The sequence below is a fragment of the Cynocephalus volans genome, chromosome 2 (assembly GCF_027409185.1).
Source record: "Cynocephalus volans isolate mCynVol1 chromosome 2, mCynVol1.pri, whole genome shotgun sequence".
Taxonomy (NCBI): Eukaryota; Metazoa; Chordata; class Mammalia; order Dermoptera; family Cynocephalidae; genus Cynocephalus; species Cynocephalus volans.
This window is the reverse complement of record NC_084461.1, coordinates 8,407,757-8,428,108: the sequence shown is the minus strand read 5'-3', so window position 1 is coordinate 8,428,108 and position 20,352 is coordinate 8,407,757. Positions and strand designations below refer to the sequence as shown.

The 20,352-nt window shown below is 43.5% G+C and overlaps 1 protein-coding gene across 2 annotated transcripts in view; it reads left to right on the top strand.

The window, feature by feature from the left end:
* The window catches only part of SEMA5A (semaphorin 5A), a 484,391-nt gene extending 465,740 nt beyond the window's left edge, over positions 1-18,651 (top strand). Inside the window, exons 19-23 of one of the 2 annotated variants that reach the window (XM_063085994.1) lie at positions 6,420-6,590; positions 8,340-8,495; positions 9,900-9,947; positions 15,044-15,255; positions 17,586-18,651. In XM_063085994.1, the coding sequence (XP_062942064.1) occupies positions 6,420-6,590; positions 8,340-8,495; positions 9,900-9,947; positions 15,044-15,255; positions 17,586-17,705 (707 nt within the window). In that variant the 3' untranslated portion in view covers positions 17,706-18,651. Of the gene's footprint in view, positions 1-6,419; positions 6,591-8,339; positions 8,496-9,899; positions 9,948-15,043; positions 15,287-17,585 lie in introns of both variants that reach the window. The other variant, XM_063085995.1, reaches the window with a different exon arrangement.
* Positions 18,652-20,352: the final 1,701 nt, after the last annotated feature.

The following is a 20,352-nucleotide window of genomic DNA, read 5'->3' as shown; positions in this document are numbered from 1 at the left end:
GGTCAGAAAGGAACATAGAGTTCAGGGAGTGGCCCCCTGGGAATAATGTCAACCCAGTATGGTCACCCACTACTGGGTTGGTGACAACAGGCAGTGGCTACATCAGCCAGGGGCCCACTGAGCCAGCCCTGGGGAATCATGGCAGCTACACTGAGCAGCCTGCCCTGAGCCGAGTCTTGAGGGATGGACAGGAGTTGGCCAAATTGACAAGCAGGGATGGGGAATGGGGGTAATGGTGTCATTCCAAACACTGGGTACAACATTTTTTGATGCAGAGGATCTTAACATCATTTCCAATAGGTACAAACAACTTTCTGGGTTCTTTGAGCAAGAAAGTGGCTTGTAGCAGGTACTCAGTGAGCATTTGTTGGATGGTGGATGGATGGAAGGATGGATGAGTGATTAGATAGATGACTAGATGAATGGGTAGATAAAAATGTTTAAAAAAATGGAAAATACACAGTCCCCAGCTTTGCAGCTGAGACTCCCAGTCATGTCCCTGCTCTTACAGCAGCGCTGCTCCTCCTAGGTTATCGCTGCCTGAATTTCTCCAGCCTCAGGAGACCCCTCCTCTAATCACCGAGCTTTCCCAGCCAAGCCGATGCTGAGAGGCTGGGAAAGGTCACAGAGCTGCTCTTTCCCACAGCCCTGGTGGAAGGATTCCTCCTACCGGGTCTGGGAGGGAGCCCATGGATGACATCACTAGATTTGGTCCTTGCTGAAAACTGGAGCAGGGGAGGCACCATGGGAATGTCAGTGTCCCTCTATCCCCCCTCGCGTCCCCAGGCTCCAGCCTTGATACCTCCTTGCCCTCGGTGGAATGTGCAGATCCCTCCAGATGCCTGGATGCTGAGCTGGTCCCTGAGTGCAAAGGGTCACCGTCCATCTCAGAGACACTCCATTAATGTGATCTGTTGGTTGTTTTTATTTTAGTTGATTTGGTGGTTAAGCCAGTACCATGTATACATAACCTTAATATCTCGAAATAGCTGTCCTCATTTTCTTTTTAAAATCCAAGATTTCATAGGGTGTTGTGGAATTTTTCAGAGTGGCCCATGTCACTTTCCACTAGGGAGTGGGTGAGTTCAGGGCTGAGTGGTGCAAATGTCAACGCTCTCTCCCACCTCCTGGAAAATTCCTAAACACGGGACAGAGCGTAACTCAGTAAGGCGGGTTGAAAGCACTCCAGGGTTGTGCGTGCTGAACGGCACAGCCCTCAGGAGGCCATTAGGGGACTGTTTTCACTCATGTAGGACCCTTTCTTCATGAATTTACTCTTCTTTAGCTCTTTTGGGTTCATAGTGGACAATTACAAATGGGCTTTGTATTTTATTTAAAGACACATTTTCTCACTATCATTCATATGAAAATAAATCTAAACCAACTAGAGGACTAAAATACTGTTTAAATTAATCAATGAAAAATTTGATCTCTGATTCTAATGTGTATATTAAACTATAATAAAGTTGAGCACATGCTAAAGTGGTCATTTTTCACTTTCTGGGGTTTATCTAACTAGTACCTTTACCTACATGATTTACCCCCGACATTGAAAAATAGCTGGTTCTTTATTCCTTTTCCTCATTACATGTTTGATTCAGCACTAAAGACTCCAGGTCTTGACATACAAAGGTAGAGACAACAGATGGTTCTTTGTTGTGAAGTATTATTCAGAAAAGATTAAAGCAACCTCAGAGTTTTACTTTGACCCATCAAACCAAAAGCAGTAACCATAAACTTTTTCCAATCAGATATAACTAAGATGGTTGCATTTTGTCTTTATTCTGCAAACAATAAGTCTGAGGGAGAAGGAACATGAGAATTTAATGGAGGGACAGACTCTTGGAATCAAAGGGAAGAATGCTGGCAGGTGTGTGTTCTGTAGGTAACATCTCTTTGCCCCCTGTGGTGTGCTAAGAGCAATCTGTGCCTTTCTGTCCGTGGAATCCTTGAGTCCACATTTTGGGGCAGGGTGGGGAGGTTGGTGCGGGAAAATTCTGCTCAGAGATCCTTCCAGGGACAGGGAGCATAGACGTCGTTCAGTGGAAATCAGTGTGTCCCATGCCTCAGCACACTGGGGAATCAGTGCCACGTGGGTCACATCCTAAGTGACTGTGTGTGTGGGACTTTATATCTCTGACCATGCATGTGGTGCATGCAAATGTGAGTTATTTCACTTTTACTTTGCTATTTAGATCACTAGTAATTGTACTTTTTGTTGCTGTCATTGTTTTTACTTTATTATAATATATGAAGCCTAGAATTCCTACAACAAGAATTTTTATTCTTTCCTATCGAGTTACTTAATCTGTAAGTTTTCATTTGATCAAAAATAGTTTCCCACAATTAATTGCTTTGATTCCTGAATCTAAGCTTGAGTATGTCTGTCTGATATTCAGCCAGTCTTTCTCATGCTAAAGATGGTGATTCAAGTCGTGAGGAGATTCTCACGTGATTTGTAGCCATGTAGTAGGAGTCATGTGAAGCCCTGAACTGGGGGTGCACCTAGTTCTGCTCTCTACCTGCCAGCGTCCTAGTCCCAGCTCCACACTCACTCGCTCGGCAACCTCACCTCTCTGTGCCTCAGGTCACTCATTTCTAGAGCATTCCCCAGGGTGGTGGTGAGGATAAGGTAGAATACTGAGAGAGATTATTACTTGTTATTATGATCACTAATGTTATTTTATTGTCCAGCATTGTTTACATAGCAGAAAGGAAAGATTTTAAATGCTCAGTCCCCTGGTATGCTGTGCCTTGCTGGGTGGCTCGTATATGTCTTGTGTCCTTGGTATCCCAGGTCCCCGCTTCCCCACTGGTTTCTGCATGCTCCCTCACAGTGAAGACCATTCCTTAAGCTTTGTGTTCTGTAATTTCTACTTTACAGGTACTTTAGCCTTCCTAACATGAACTGTTACCACAGTATTCCATGTCCTTTTTCATCCAGAGCAGACCACCATGCCCATCCCCAGAGTCACTGCTGTAAGATATAGGTTGGAACCTGTCATAGGAGGACAGTGATAAAGGACAAGCTTAGAATTGGTCTGGGGCACTGGGCAGGTACAGACCAGTGTGAGGGCCTGATAGAGGGAAGAAGTAGTTGAAATTCTCCTTTGATTTCCTTAGTACTGGAAGCATCTGATTCCCCAGTTCTTCCAATATATCCCTAAGGGCGGTGAAATAGAAATTGAAATTGGTAGAGGTACATTGTGATCTGTGGTTTGAATTCCCCAGTGGGAATATTTCAGCAGCTAGATTCTGTTGCAAATGCTCCCTCAAACTGTTCACATTTCAGACAAGAGCTATATTCTCTCTGTTAAGCTAATAATGATCCTGTGCTGGGAGAATTTATCATGATACCAGAAGGGCAGTTGGTGTATGTGTGTGTGTGGAGGGGTGTTTATTAGACTAGATCAGATACGAATTGGCCTAAGTGTTAATTGGAATGTGGGTGGGAATAAACACTGAAATATCACAGGGTAGATGGTACACACCAGCTTCCTTGGGTGAGATCCTCAAATGTTGCATGATGATACAGTACGAATGAGGACATTTAGTCTTTGTTTTTGGTTCTGGTTTTACTGTGGTAAGAACATTTAAGATGAGATCTACCATCTTAACAAAATTTTAAGTGTACAATACAGTACTATCAACTACAGGCAGAATGCTGTGCAGCACATCTCTAGATCTTATTCATCTTGAATAAATGGAAGTTTATACCATTTAACCTAATTTCCCTCTTGCCCCAGCCCCTGGCAACCACCCATTTTACTCTGTTTCTGTGAATTTGACTCTTTTAGGTACTTCATGTAAGTGGAATTATGCAGTTTTTGTCTTTCTGGGTCTGACTTATTTCACTTAACATAATTCCCTCCTCCAGATCCATCCATGTTGCTGCATATGGCAGGATTTCCTTTTTTAAGTCCGAATAATATTTTATTGTTTGTATAAACCTCATTTTCTTTATCCATTCATCTACTGATGGACATTCAGGTTGTTTCTACACCTTGGCTCTTGTGAATAGTGCTGCAGTGATCATGGGGGTGCAGGTGCCTCTTGGTGATCCTGATTTCAGTTCTTTTGCATGTATACCCAAAAATGGGATTGCCGGGTCATATGGTAATTCTATTTTTAATTTTTTGAGAAACTGCCATGCTATTTTCCACAGCAGCTGCAACATTTTACACTCCCACCAACAGTGTGCAGAGGTTCCAGTTTCTCCACATCCTTCCAATACTTATCTTCTATTGTTTAGTGTTTTGTTTTTTTTTAAAGTAATATCCATCCTAGCAGGTATGAGGTGATATATCATTGTGGTTTTGATCTGCATTTCCCTGATGAATAGCGATGCTCAAGCATATTTTCATGTACCTGTTGGCCATTCATCTGAAAGTTCATCATGTGATACAAAAGCCAGGGATCTTCTGAACACATGGTTGTTTCTAAGTCGGGCCCTGCGACCGTCTAGAGGATGTGTTAGAGCCCTCTGAGCCCTGGGCTGCCTCGTGTGCATTCAGACAGCCAAGCTCTACAACACCTGCTGTTGTAAGGCCCTATGACTTGCCTTTGCCTTAGTGTGGGATGTGCAAAGAAACCCACTAGAGACCAAGCTTCAACTCACATTACAAAGAGGGGGGAAAAAAAATCTGCCAGCAAGTGTTCCCCTCAGTGAGAATAGACATAGGAAAGGGTTTTTGAAAATTTTAAAGTTCTAGGTGAACACCTGCCTGCCTTCTTGTTGTTGATATTATAACCAGTGTCAGATATTTGATTGAGTCTTCCTAACTTTCTGATATACCTTATTAGCTGTTAGGGAAAATATTGTTCAATTCTGCAAGTTTGTATAAACTGTTGAATCATAAAATTTCCAGTTTGGTTGCAAACTTATTTTTGAATTGTCTTCAAATGCTTTTGTTATGTTTTTACTTTTTGAAAATTAAAATGTTATCATAAAGATGTTTTTGCTCAGGCTTATCAAAAATGCTTTCTTTTTATATGTGCCTATATCTAAAGAGAAATATTACTCTATCAAGATGTATTACATCATGGTACATGTATTAAAATACAATCTAAGTTATTCTAGCCAAAACAACTTTGTGTCCTGAATAATTTTGGCATTCCCTGTCTCAAGTTTCCTTCTGTTTCTTTATTTAGGAAACAGAGTAAATAAAATATAATACTGTCTGCATATAGTAATAGTGAGTCTCTCATCAGCTTTTTCATTAGCCACAGTTAAGATTGGTGTTCTCCCCTGATCAGGACCTGACACCTTCTTTGACAGAGTCCGTAGCTGTGCTCTGAGACTCGGTAGCAATAGGGCAGACTGCTAGTAAGACAGAAGCACAGTCAGGAATCAGCTGAACAGCAGATCACGTCTGACGTTGTCACAAACCCAAGCCAACATGAGGTCTCAGTTTTAGAAATGTCAGCTAACACAGGACTGAGCATTGAGGTCCCCCAGATCCAAGTGGGCCAGCTGACTCCAGCACTCAGGAGGCCAGTCTGCAGGGGTCAGGAGCCCAGCCTGGAGAAAACAGGATAACAGAGCAGGCAGAGAAATGATCTGGGTTATGAGCAGTCATGGAAACAGTCAGGGACCAGTTCTGCCCGTAATCTCCAGTCCAAAGTCCAGCTGCACATTTTCGGATTCCTCTCTTTAGCATTTAAACATGCCATTGAGTCTGTGTGGTTATACTTAGTTGGGCTGTTTAGTGCCTGAATTTACTGCGCATCTTTCACGGTTACTTTCCTCATGGGACCTGTTAGCTTTCCTCGATCCCACTGAGAAGGAGCAAACTGTAATCCAATTAGTAAGGAAGGCTGTGACTTCAACTACTTACCCTTAGCTTTAAGTCTTGTCTGGCCAGCTAGACTGTGCAGAGAGGAAAGGTAAAAGCTGTCTGGGGCTTCACATTACTAACTGTACAGTGTGTTTCATGGTTATTTCCAGGAACTGGAGGTTTATGTTGCATACATTATACTCTGTCAACCGCATGCTTAGATACCATACAGTCATGTGTTGCTTAATGACGGGGATACATTCTGAGAAATACATCATTAGGCAATTGTGTCATTGTGTGAACATCATAGAGTGTACTATACAAACCTAGCTGGTGTAGCCTACTACACACCTAAGCTGTCTGGTGTAGCCTGTTGCTGCAACCACTGTTGTACATGCTGTCTATTGTTGACCAAAGCATTGTCACATGGTACATGACTGTATCTTTAGGAATATTTTTTTGAAAGAACGAATGAGAGGAACTGAAAAATTATAAGGAGGAATCTGAAAACCTGGATCCATCACCAAGAGGCAGCCCCCGAATGTGCCCTTGTCGCAGTGTGCACGGTGCGCTCCTGCAGTGCCCATTCTGTCTGTAGCTGCCTCAGATTGCTCAGAAGTGTGACTTTGTGTCCCTTCCCAGTGGATGGTGCATGGTCTTGCTGGTCTTCCTGGTCAAAATGCTCAGCAACGTGTGGCGGCGGACACTACATGAGGACCCGTTCATGCACGAATCCCGCTCCGGCCTACGGAGGGGACATCTGCCTGGGGCTGCACACAGAAGAGGCGCTCTGTAACACGCAGCCCTGCCCCGGTAAGCAGCGCCTTGCTTATTGCACGACCTCCCTTCATTTATGTGTGGTGAAGTCGATGATACCACATCACAGTCAGTACTGAAAGGGGGGACAGTAGGTTCCACACCGTTATTACCCTCGAAGTGACTTCATAACACATGGTTCTACAATAAGAGAGTTCTCAGTATTGCCTAGATGCAGAACTAGTGTTCAAAGACTTTATCACATCAGTGGGAGAGTGTAGACATTGTATTATAATACCTATACTACCTAATTAGGAAATTTCCCAATTTGGCCTTGACCTTGCTAATTCACACTAATGACTCACAAGCAGCACCTGGCTGTGCTGAGGAAGCGAGAAATTTGGAGGGACAGAATGGAAAGAAACGAGCATTGGCAGAGCCCCCACATACAGCCCTTGCTTTTTCATGGCCTGCCTGGGCCCAGTCAAATGTCTTCTGAGCATCTCCAGACGTGAATTTCAGAATGACCTCTAAAGTACAGGGGGACACCAGGCACTCTTGGAGGACATTTAGTCCAAGGCCAATGGGCTGTAATCCAGAGGTAGGACAATTAGAGAAAAAAACACAAATCCTGGAATGAGTGTCACTGGGATGTGCTACACCCATCCAGGAAGGAGCTCGGTTTTCTGACATGTAGGGACCACTTGGAATGAAAATGAGCCACTCTTTTCTGGGTCTGACTTTGACATTGAAACACTTATACTTCTTTTAACTTGCTACTGCAGATCTTTCTAGAAACTTCCATTTATATTGAAAAGGGCCTCAAAACCTGATTCTCACAATCATTCCAAAACCTGGCATTTTACACATTTGTAAGGAAAAATTGTGCCCTTCACGTGAATCAAGGCACAAGTTTGATTTCCAGGTATCCCCTGCCACTGCAAAGTTGATGCTTACATTTAAAAGGAAAAAAGCAAACTGCATTAAAAATATCTTTTTTATATTGATTAAAATTGTATGAATAATATTGAGAATTTTTTTTAAAATCTTAAGTCTAAGTGTTACTCCTCCCTGTTCACACATCTGTACACCTGGGGGAATTTAACAAATCCCAGTGAAATCTTCCACTTCAGGGTGATGTGTGCTGTCAATGCTCATTTCTTGGCCTTGACCCAAGGCTTGTGCATTGACCTGATGCTGTCCAGTGACAGCAACCGTGGGATAAAATGAACCCCACCTCAAGGGTGGCCTGACTGTGGTATATTGACTGCAGAACTGTCTTTATAACAGAAGAGAAAATACATGTGGTAGCTTCAAACTCCCGTTCAGAAACTGGGGCTTTCTCATGAGCACACGCTTATTTCTCTTACCTGAGCACGAAGGTCTGCAGGAAATTTTCAGGCATTTTTCAGAAAAGAGTTAGAGGGATGCTGCTCTCAGGGACTTATGCCTTATAGGAAACAGTGCCTGCCTAGGTTTCTGTCCCGTCACTACCCATGGTCAATACACAGCTGTGTCTCATGGATTCATTTACTGAGTATACAATTTATAACACTAAAATAATATGAGTTTTACAAAATGTATTTTAAATACATTATATCTGATAAAAGATACACTAGTACTTTTATTCATTCTCCTGTGTATTTTATTTACAGATCAAAGGATACAACTGTATCTTATTTATGCACAGAACCTTTGAAAAACATAACATGAAAACTTCAAATAATGTACATAACATCAGTGCTTCCAGGTTGATTGCTCTCAGCAGGTAATTTTGCCCTATTTGCCCTCTTCTGGTTACTGCAGAGAGCTGGTCGGAGTGGTCAGCCTGGTCCGAGTGTGACGCGTCTGGTGTCCAAGTCCGGGGCCGCCAGTGCATCCTTCTGTTCCCTGTGGGCACCCAGTGTTCCGGAAACACCACGGAGAGCCGCCCATGTGTTTTTGATTCTAATTTCATCCCTGGTAAGCGCAGAGGTGTTTATCACTAGCAACAAAATCATTTCCAACTTTTAGAGAGAAAATGATTCATCGGTCAGAGTTTTATCTATTCCTGAGGCCGTGTCTGGTGAAAGAGAGACGATTCTACCAAGTCTTGTGGTTTCAAGGTGATTAAAGTGTACATTTATAAATAACTGCGGATTTAGACTTAAATTCTGTCCATGAATTTAAGATTTTTTTAAATGCAGTGACTTCTCTAATGTATTAACTATAATACAGTGAGAAGATTTTGCTCAGAAAAATGAAAATAGGTTATTTGGTTATTTTAACATTAGGCTAAATGCTTTGGTAAGCTGTGTGTGCGTGTTTGCACAGAGAAAAATCATCATTTTCTTTATGCAATCTCTAATATATTTGGGAAAATGGAACCCATCATTATTCTCATACGGGAGAAGAGGTTGGTTGGCGCCTTGCCACAGGCGTTTCGATGTGAGATCAGTGTGTGGTGATTAGCAATCGCTAGTCCCGTCGCATGCTCACCGCAGGCACGGTGCCCTGCAAGGGCATAACCCAGTTAGCGTACGCCCACTGTGCGTCTTAGGACTAGCATGTGGACAAAAGCAACACCAGCCTGTTACAAAGAAATAATAAAGTTCAATTCTACAAGCCAAATTATCTTTGTTTTCCTCTATTTGTGGAAAACACAATATTTTAGAGGGAATTATTAGCTGTAGAGTCATAACGCACCACTTCATGTATGGTACAGAACTATGAGAGTATGCATTGTTTTCCTTTTTAACCTTAGGCATATTTTTTATTCTTGTAATCTAGTGAAAAATCAGTGCACGAGAGAATGACATTTCTAGACTCCAAATGGTATTTTATCTTTGGGGGTTGAAACACAGGAGATCCGTCCTGTCATTGTCATCTTGCTTGTGTATTTAATGTGTGGCATGGTAAAGAGCATGAACTGGCATCTGAATAGAGACTTTATTTGTTTTGGGATTTCCTTTGAGCTCTGGTGAATTGGCCTCCCCTCTGCAGGGAATGTGACAACACTGGCTTTGATGAAACAAAGTATCTGAGGCAGGAACACCACAGGCAAACATTGTGGGGGTTCCACAGCTGGCAGAATATGTAGTAACAGAAAATCAGCAAATGCTATAGTTTCAGCCCAAGGGACTGTAGCATTTTCTATCTGTGATAATGAATTTCACCCCTACCCACTCAAGGTGACTTTGACCAAATCCATCTCAGGTTGGTTAAAACAAAGAAATAATTATTTTCTTTTTTTTGATAATTAATCAGGCTTTGAAACTTTGACTCACGTAAAACTCAAAATCATTAGACATTTTGTAAATGAAACATTAATGTGAACTTCCTTGCCAATACCCTTTATGCGTTATGATTAGATTTTTGTTTTTCCAGAAGTATCTGTGGCAAGATCCAGTAGCATAGAAGATAAAAGGTGTGGAGGTAAGTTTTTCCTTTTAAATAAATTCTAATTTGTGTTCTGATATTCTAATAATTTCTCTTTCCATTTGTTTTCTATAATACTTCCAATGTGGCCAAGAATGACACTGGAGAAACTTCTGGATCCCAAATATGTTGTACCTTGATCAATATTTGACATGTGGAACAGAGTGGGGTACCTAGATCAGCATAATCAGCATCACCTGGGCACTTGATGGACATGCAGATTCTCAGGGCCTACCTCAATCTGCAGAATCAGAACCTGTGTGGGGCCCAGCAATCTGTGGTTTAATAAGCCCTTCAGGTGATTCTTTATGAAGCAGTGATCTTGATATTAGCTATAGTTAGATTTCTCGTGAGTAAAATAGAATTCAAGCAATTTGTTTATATTTACAGTACAAACCCGTGGCAGCCAGCCTTGAATCTCAAGCCCACTGAAATGACTAATAGTAATGAGGCATAAGATTATGCTTATATCATTATAGAAATTTTTCAAACTTCCTGCAACCCTGAACGTCAAAAACTGCATTCTTTGGTTCAAGTCCATGATAAACTTGGACTTTGCAGTCTATGCCTTCTATTGACCTATAAAGTACTTGTCTGCATTGTGAACATGCCTGGATGGAGGGGCCACCTGGCCAATGACCACTCACAGCCCACGTCTGCCTTTGATCATCTGAGCCAGTATCTACACCCAGACCTTCATCTTCCTATGTGTGACTGATGACATATAGTCATTCCTACCATAACCCATTCCATAAGGGTAGTCCCAGAGAACTTAGCCCAACGGGCTTTGGTCTCTGCTTATGTTTACATAGAATCTGGAGCTTTGCATGCTTGTTTCAGTAATATACTTACCATTCTTAACTGCAATGATTAAGAGTTCACTGTCTGTTACATTCTGTGTGCTTAGTCAGCCACCTCTTAATCCATTCATTCATTCATTCAGTTATCTTTGCTGAGCACTTACAGTGAGCTTACAGTGGGGACTGGAACAGCCTCAGCCCCTCTGAAACCAGCAGTCATATCATAAGAAACCCCAATACCTGCGAAAGGCAATGTCTGACATCTGACCTAAGTCAGTTCAGGACATTCTCCAACTGGCAGTTACTAACTTTGGAACTAGCTGCAGGTGAATATGTACAAGTCCACATAAAAATAATCATAGCAATAATTTCTCTGAATGTTTTTAGATCAGTCACTATGTGCCAGGCACTGTATTAAATGCTTTAAACAAGAAGTATCCCATTTAGCTCTCACAAAGTATTCATGTAGGTCCAAAGTTCTTTGTGTAAAATGCTTTGAGATGAAGTAGGGTTTTGGAACTCAGCATTTTTCAGATTATAGATGGGTAATGGGCCCACACTGTACATTATATGATATCCCCACGTAACCTGGGCTGTATGCTATAGGCAGTCTCTGTAATGATGCTGCCAGGAAATGTGGCAAAGTGAAGATGCTGACATTGGCATTGGTCCTGGCAGTTCTGGTCAGGTTCCGTAGCAGAGTGAGTCAGGTCAGCTCATGCTTTGCTGCCAGATGAGGGATGAAAAATCAGTTTTTAGAGATTGTACGTTTGGCAATTGTACAAAAGGGGTAGTAGCCATGTATTTTTGTCTGTAGTTTATAAATGGGGACTGTGAGGCTCAGAGAGGTGAGGTCACTGGCCCAAGCACCCATAGGTAGTAAGAAATGGGGACGGGGATGAGATCCAGGCTGTAGGATCCAATGTGAGTTTTAACCCCGAAGCACCCCAGGAAAGGGGTCCCAGTAGTAAATATCCAGGAGGATTGTGTCCAAGGACTTCTAGCCACAGAAGCCTTGATTAGGTGACACTCTTGGATGACACCCTGGATCCAGGGCTGTCTGCTGCTCTGGGGGCAGTGTAGGTCAGGAGTGGAGCAGAGTGTATAAGCGATGCTTCTGCAAGGCCAACAAAGAACCCAGGGTCAGACAGCTGATGCCTCAGCAGAATTGGCTGGCCATCCTGCCTGCTACCAGAGGTTTGCAATCCACTTTCCCCTGGCTGGGCCTCTCTAGGTTAGAATATAGAATCCTTCATGGGCCTTGAGCAACAGGAGAACACGGTACAAAACTCATCCCCATCCTAAGATGCTGCTGCTGTGTGCGAGCCATCTGTGCTAGCTGGCTGCACAAGCCAGAACGAAGCCTTGAGACGCTATGGGTTAAATCACAAAAACGTTCATTACAGTATTCAGAGCTGATTTGTTTAGACCTTAGACTGCTGACATTGACAGTGCGGCAGAGGCAGATCTGATGGATCTCACTGTAGAGCTAATAGATGAAAACAAACAATTACCTAGTGAGGATGTTTGGGGATGTTTACGGAGACAAAATAGACATCTTGTATCAGAGTTGGAAATCAATCAAACTTTGCACAGAAAATCAGCTAATTGAACCAACTGGGTAGTTGGTTTTCATTCCAGCTTTACTGACCAAAAACAACAGCAAAAAGAATATTCAAAGGAAAGAGCCACACTAAGGAGATTCAAAGGAGATTTAATAGGGACTATTTTTTCCCTTTGCAGAAAAATGTGCTCCTATTGAAATTTTTCAACATAGAGAGCTATTTTTAGTTGTATGCGACACAAAGACCCTATAACTGTCATAAAGATGTCAGCTGGCCCCAGCCTTCCCCAGGCACCTGCTGGAATGATTCATCTGACTAATGACAAAGTATCTGCGTATGGGGACCATCGTGCATCCTCCATGATAATGAAATATGAGCTTTCAGGGCAGCAGAAAGTATTTTCATCAGTACGTGGCATTGACCCTGGGGAGTCCTAACAGCTAAAGTATTGAGAAATGAGAACTGGCGTGAAATTAGCCCTTGCTCGTCTTAAGTACAGCTTCAGTGTCACAGTACAAGTTCTAGTGACTGCTGGTGGAACGCCCGCTGGATGCTTCTCTAACCATCCCGGTGGGGAGCTCCCCAGAACTAGAGGCTTCATGACAAATCAGGAAAGGCCAGAAATTTGTGAAGTTCTTTCATATTCTTATACCATAAACTAGAAGTGAAAAATGGAGGTGGTAGTCAGGGAGCAGGAGATGCCTGTGGAATGTTCTAGCGATGTCCTCCTGGATTATCCAGCCCCTAGGGCTCAGTGCACCGGATGCTTGTGTTAGGAGCTGTGATGTCCACTTGAAGTTTCGAATATCAGGAGTGTGGTGTCAGTTATGTCGACAGGGCACCCAGGCGAAGGCCCCTTGCCCTCTGTCCACATACTTCAGGAGACAGACCCGTCTCCACTCCAGAGTCCTGTGTTCCTGGAACACAGTGTCCACAGCAGCACAGGAGCACAGTCAAGAAGGGAAAGCTCAGGGTTTAGGAACAATGAGGGATATTCAGTCTCTGCCATCTCCTGACCCTGAAGCTCAGCTTTCCACAGAGCCTCTCAGCCACCTGCAGGTTACCTGAGATTCAGGAAGGATTTGGCAGAGCCCCGGAGTCCCAGCGTCTGCTAGTGACCCTTTGACATCATGTGTCAGAGCCCGTGGGCTGGCACTGGCAGGATGGAGTCCCTTCTGGGTGGTGAGCATTGGGAATGGGCATGAGGATCACAGAGCACAGGGAAGGTGGCTCTGAAAATCCCAGGGGAAGAGACCAGGCAGTTAAGATGCAAACCCCCCAGGCCCTGGGTATGGGGACAGACCTGCAGGCTCTTCTTGCCCTCTGAGTCCTGAAAGCTTTGCCCTGTGGCCAGCAGACTCACCAGTATCCTCAGTGATGCCAAGCAGGCATCCCCAATAATCCTACTTGGTCCAGGGTTGACAGATCGGGGAAGGCATCAGGTGACACTGCACACCCTTGTGGCGTGTAGAGGGGACACCCTGGTGGGAAGGCTGGGTGTCCTCAGGGTGTATGCCGAGCAGCGGGGACAGGAGGCCAGTAGCCCACAGACAGTTAGCCACACTGTGCAAACACAGCATAGGAAAAATAAGTCACGTCCTCCTCCACCTGATTCTCACCAAGCCCAGCACCAGGGGCACTGCCTCGATGTCACCTTTGTTCTCTGAAAAGCTTGAAACTTTAATAGTAGTGTTTTACCAACACACGAACATCTTTTTGCTGTTGTTTCTCAAACATCACACAGGTCTTGGTATGTTGCTTTGATGTCACTCAAGCCAGTCCTGTTTGAGAGATGGAAGTCCATGTTGGCTTATTTTTCAAATATTTTGTATCCCTCACCTGAGGAAAATAACTCAAAGAAACAGAAGGGATGTTTATTAAGTAGAAAAAGAATAGGTGAAAAGAGGGCCATTTCATGACCTTTCAAAAAATACTTTATTTCTTTAACACAGATTCTTTATTTCTTTGGAGTAAGCCATTTTCTTGATAAGATCTCCAAAATACCATGCCAATGAAAAAAGTGGTACACAGGCTCATATTTACACACACACAGAGCACACATGTGTGCAGAGCACCCATGAAGAGCACAGGAGAAACTGGTCACAACAGGTGCCTCTAGGAAAGAAGGAGGACGTGCTTTTCCTGGGGACCCTGGTGCACTTTCTAATGTTACACATCTGTGTGTATTCATATTCAAAATTATAGTGGAAATCATAGGAATTTATGTAAATGGAACATTTTTAAATAAAATGAAATAATGAAGGAGAGAGGGAAAACAGCCTGGCTGGCAGGTGCCCCAGGCTGGAAGCCGCGAGCACGTTCTGCCTCTGTTTGTGGGCGCAGCACGCTCAGGCAGGGAGGCGCGGCCGTGGAGGAGCGCGGGTAAACTTAGACACCCCGCAGACCACAGACCATGCTGCACGCGGAACATAAGAATAATATCCTACAAGCCTGCAAAGAAAAGATGCTTCTGCTAGTGTATTAGGGTTTAAGTTATCTCCAAAAGACTGGTTATAATTCATAAGAGCACGACCTTAAAATATGCTGTGCTCACTGTGGAGAAGTTTCTCGGTGGCCATGAAATTTCAAAGGAAGGAACCATGATTTCTTTCATTTTGCAATGAGCATGAGGCCTTTCATTTTGTCTTTCTCCTTTCATGGAAACACATTAAGCTGTTAGGTTGCATGTTCTTCTCGAGGGTAGCCTCACTGTGATCCTGTCCCCCAGAGTTCAACATGTTCCACATGATCGCCGTGGGGCTGAGCAGTTCCATCCTCGGCTGCCTCGTCACCCTGCTCGTCTACACCTACTGCCAGCGGTACCAGCAGCAATCCCACGATGCCACTGTCATCCACCCCGTCTCGCCGGCCCCTCTCAACACCAGCATAACGAACCACATCAACAAACTGGACAAGTACGACTCGGTGGAGGCCATCAAGGTGAGGAATCGGCAGCTGCAGCTGCAGCCAGGTGTGCAATGACGGCAGGTGGAGCCCAGAGCTGTTAGCAAAGCTCAGTGGCAGTGGCGCTGGGGACCGAGTTGGGAATAGGGTGAGGGGTTCCCCTTGTGATGAACCGCCTTTTTTAGTTTATGGAAAGATGGCATCTTGTGCTGGGAGTGTAAGTTTAAAAAGGGTCACGAAAACAACAACAATTAAAATGCTGGAGGATGTGGCCATTGGCCCACTGGCCGGTGTCCAGCTCCGCTTCACCTGTGCCTTCTGCATCCAGAGAGAGGCTGTGCAGTGGAGAAGAGTGCCCGGCTGAGGGCCTGTACACGGCTGGGCGGCAGTAATGGGGACCGGCGTGTGCCAGTCAGATGTCCCAGTCCACTTCAGGAATCACCACCAGGAGGGCGTCCTGAGAAACCTTTTTGCTTTGTTATAAATACTGTCTTCAAACAATGTTCAAACATAACGAAGGCTCTTTGACTTTGCGTGATGTAGAAGTGCTGTAGCTGGTGTGGGGGGAGCTATTTTGTTAATTTCCCCAAGAGGTGGTTAATCCGGTATTTGACTCAGGGATGCAGAGTGAATGGCCAGTTTCCTTCATGTTCCAAAGAAGGGTGCAAGGGCTATCAGCTTTGTGCCTGACAGAGCTGGTTCACGAGTCAGCCCCAACACTGCCTAGCTGGGAAAACGCAGGCCAGCTACTCAGGCTCACTGAGCTTTCGTTTTCTCCTCTATAAATAAATGGGGTAATTTATATGAAATGCTTCCAACAATGCCTGGCAAAATAAATGTAGTTTTTATTTGAGGCATTTTGCATTGTGGTTCAAAGCACAAATTACTTCTTTGAACCTCAGTTTCTTTGTCTTTAAAATGGGGGTAGTAATACATACTGCCGTATCATTGTCGTGAGGTTTCAGTTGTATAGTGTACATGAGGCCCAGCACCCAGCAATGAATGGCTGTTGTTCTTATCGTGTCTACACAGAAGGTCAGGGGCTTGTCTATCGTCCCTAACCTCCCTTATTACCCACGTGAGTGAAATTTTTTGATATTCCTATTGGCGGTTTCCCTTGATGCCCTGCTTCTGTTATGATGGTTTCCTTTGAAATCAAATTTCCTTCTTATGTGGGAATAGGGAATATCTTCAGCCCTTACGATTTCAGGTGCTGGAAGATCTTACGTCCCAGGAGCCACAGTGTCCTCATTTCTCTACTCCCTGCCACGTGGCATCTATTCCACCACTCGGACAGAGACACAACCCACTGACTTTTACCCATAGACCCTGCTTAAACCAGGATCCAGATCCGTCGGTACCCTCCACCAGTCAGATGCTGGATCTGGGGAATGAAGCACCAAGAACTAAAAACATGCCCCCAGTAGCCTGTCAGAAATGATCCCCCAGAGTATTAGAAGAAAAGTGAGGTCCTTCTATGAGCAAAACCCATCCAAACAAACCTCCAGAAGCCAAGAATGGGGCTCCTGTAAGAGTGATTCTAGCACATCGGCTTATCTGTGGTCACGGTTACTTCAGGCATCAGAAGGTAGCTTAGCTGGCCTTGCGTTCTCACTTAGATCCAGTAGCCACTTTTAAGATAATCAGAAATGTTGCCATGAGGGCAAAGGACTTTGAGGACATGGACAGCTGCCTACTAGTCTTTAATGAATCCTTCTAGAACCCTCTCCTAACAGCTTGCTCACACTAGCTCTGGACAGGTGGCCTCTGCCTACCCCTTCGTCTTTATTTTGTTCCTCTCAGAATTCCTACCTGGCATGGTTTAGCTCTTTAAAATCACAAATGAATATAATGACTAGTAATGAGTAAAGGCGTCTGTGACAAATGGCTACAGTAGTCACCTTCTGACAGGTGCAGAAGAAAAGGAATTAAGGCATTTGAAATCAAATGCATTTACTGAGGTTTGATTCAGGTCTCTGATAAATGCACCTGTTCATGGTAGTCTGAAAACTACTTAAATATCTACCCAGTTGTATGTGGCAACATTCAAAGTGTCTGTTAATATGAAATCATTAGAGTTTTAGGTTTTCTAGAGGTTTAGATGTAGGTTTTCTAACCTTCTGCCTATCTCGGAAACTTCCTGACTAAAGTTCAAAAATAGACCAGAAGACAAAAACTGCCAACCTCATTCTAGTTTTTAGGAAAGTCATCTCTGAGGCAAAGAGTCTGGCAAAGACAGTCAGTGAGAAGCACATTGGAAAATAACAGCTTTGGGAGAGAGACCAAACTCAACATAAAAAAGTCCCCTAATTATGTTCTTTCTGAAATACTACTTATGGAGTATTCTTTTTTTTTTTTTTTAACAGGCATTTAACAAAAACAACTTGATTCTAGAGGAAAGAAACAAATACTTCAACCCACATCTCACTGGGAAGACATATTCTAACGCCTACTTTACAGATCTCAACAATTATGATGAGTACTAAAAGCTCTTCTATTTTTGGCTTCTTGTAAATCCTCAGTTCCTCAAGGCCTGTGCTCCATGACTGTCCATGTGTCTGAGGCTCCAGACATGATGTTTGGATACATTTCACATTCATTTCAAGCTGCAAATTGTCCTATTGCTGCCAGAAATACACGTCCTTAAAAGCAACAAAAATGTAAACATGACATCCGAAAATCTGACCTACAAGTCTTGACTATTGTTGAATGAGTCACAGTGTGAGGTTTTCTATTGTGTTCAGTCCGTTTCTCTAACAAGTCCATTTTTTTCTTGAGCTTTATCTTATAAATATGCCACCCACATGGGAAGGAGTCTTTAGAAATGTTCACATCTTATAGCTTTTGAGTGTAAATCTCCATGATGTTTTAATTCAAGAAAATAGGCACTTTATCTGAGAGCCCCCCCCCCCCCAAGAGTGCGTAGGTTCGTAGTATTTAATAAAATGAAGAAAACGAATGTGGCCAAACCATTATTCACCATGGATCTTTCACCCTACCCAATCTGCATAATACATGGATTCTCGGAAGCATCTTGTGTTTGGACATGGAACGATTGCGGCCGGGGGAAGCCTAGGGATTACACCTGACCTGCACCTGCAGAGGTGACGGTTGAGTGTGGCCCCCCCCGCTGTGGATTTGACACAGTTACTGTGTTGTCACTGGTGGAGGTGGACACACGGAGCAGAGGCACAGACTCAACAAGGTGTGAACCCGTTCTGTAGGTTGCTGCAAAACTAGCCTTATTCTGACTTTCGTATTTCATGGTATTCCAGGGAGCTCCGTGCCATGCTGTTGGCCCGGAAGCCCACCTGTCTGCTCCATACTAATGTCCTGAAGAACCAGTCTGTAAATAACCACTTGTGTAGCAGTTGGATAGACTATACCTCCTCTCTTCCTGCAAAGAAAAATCCTGAACATTTATGATGCCAATTTAGGGAAAGTATTGAAAGTACTGAACTATAACTAAAAACAACTTTTTTAATTTTCCGTGTTCTGGAAAGTATTAAAGGAACTGACGTTTAATGAAAAGCTACTTTTTATTTTCCATCTGTCTGATATAACTAATGTGTGGCCATCAGCCCCTATCAAGAGCATTAACGATGTGTAAAGCTGGCTTTCTGGAGCCCACTGCAGCCCATAATGAAGTGCTACCCCAATCCCAAGCTGTCACTTGCTGCCTCCAGGCCAGGAGAGGGAGATATCCAGCTCTGGTGCCTTTTCTTTTCTATCAGTGCTGCCTTCCCATCCACCCAACCCCACCCATTCCCACTCCTCCCTGCGTGGAAGCACCAAGTGTTTCAAATGCACCTTGAGGAGTCAGGGTAATTGGAAGTAAGGTTCTGAATAATCCCCGTGGTCTCAGCATTGATCATTGATAAGCATTTCAGAGTGTTATAACATCATTCATAGAGGTCCCTGGGGGGGGGGGGGGGAGGATTACTTGCAAACGACTGATACATAACATATGGCAGTGGGTTGAATAATTATTGAAAATAACAAGAAGATTGAAAATGTCCATCCAGTGCCTCTAGACATTGTGATAAAGGCCTGGATAGACATTAAAACATGTTCTTATTGATAAATGAGCTTTTAGATCTGTGAAAATATATGGTATGGGTAGTGAGGAACATAGAATTTCATTAGGGTATGTGTGTCACCCTATCCAAGTTAAACAAATAGTTTCAGAAAGTGTTGGGAAAATCCTGTGTTGAATAATGAATATTCTCGAATTCAAAATATTCACATACTCAAATATGCTGAAATTATTCTGTATTAAAATTATTAAAATTAAATTGACAGGTGGGCTCTGAGGGATCTGTTAGATTGCAAAAGAATGGCTTTCAGGGTCTTCCCAGTGGAGACCACACATTGCACCTCCTGCCTTCCCCGTATGCACTTTAAGAGTTCTCGGTCTATAAGCACACACTCAGTAGGTGAAATCTAGCCAGCTTGTTTCCTAATTGTTCCTGCATTGGATTTTCATCGGATGCTTTAACTCATGACTTTCTTGTAAGAAAAAAACACCCTCACTGTGTAGCACGTTAGCTGTTGTATTAATACCGACCCCCAACCCCCCACAATATTTTCTAAGCTTACAAGATCATTTTATTTCCCCTGGGAAAGAGGATACTAATTCAAGGATGTATCACTGGATTTGGTGGGAAATGCTTTCTAAATGACATCCAAGCTGGTCTTTAATCAATCTTCACAACGACCAGGTGAAATACCCTTTCTCCACCTCAAAATTTTCATATTGTTGATAATTTAAACGTTAGAGATTAGCACTGCAAAAAATCCCCTCATCTTCGTTCCCTGAAACTCTATTCAAAGAAAACTTGTTCTGTCTCTCTCTGTCGCACCTAACAGAATAGCAGCTGATTTAGAATAATTTTAGCTATAGTCTAAGTCTTGTACGCAGGTGTGGAGTAACGTTTGTTTTCATCACTGTGTAGCTACTGCTCCGGCTTCACAGTCTGCACTTCTCCTTACTGTCACGTGAACCCTTGCTGGGCGCTGACACGCGGTGTCTGTCACCTCTACTGGAACCTCCTTTGTAAAGCAGCTTTCCTGTAGGCCGGGATGTTTGGGACTCCTACCGAAACCGTGTGGGTCACATTTTAAAATTCCTGA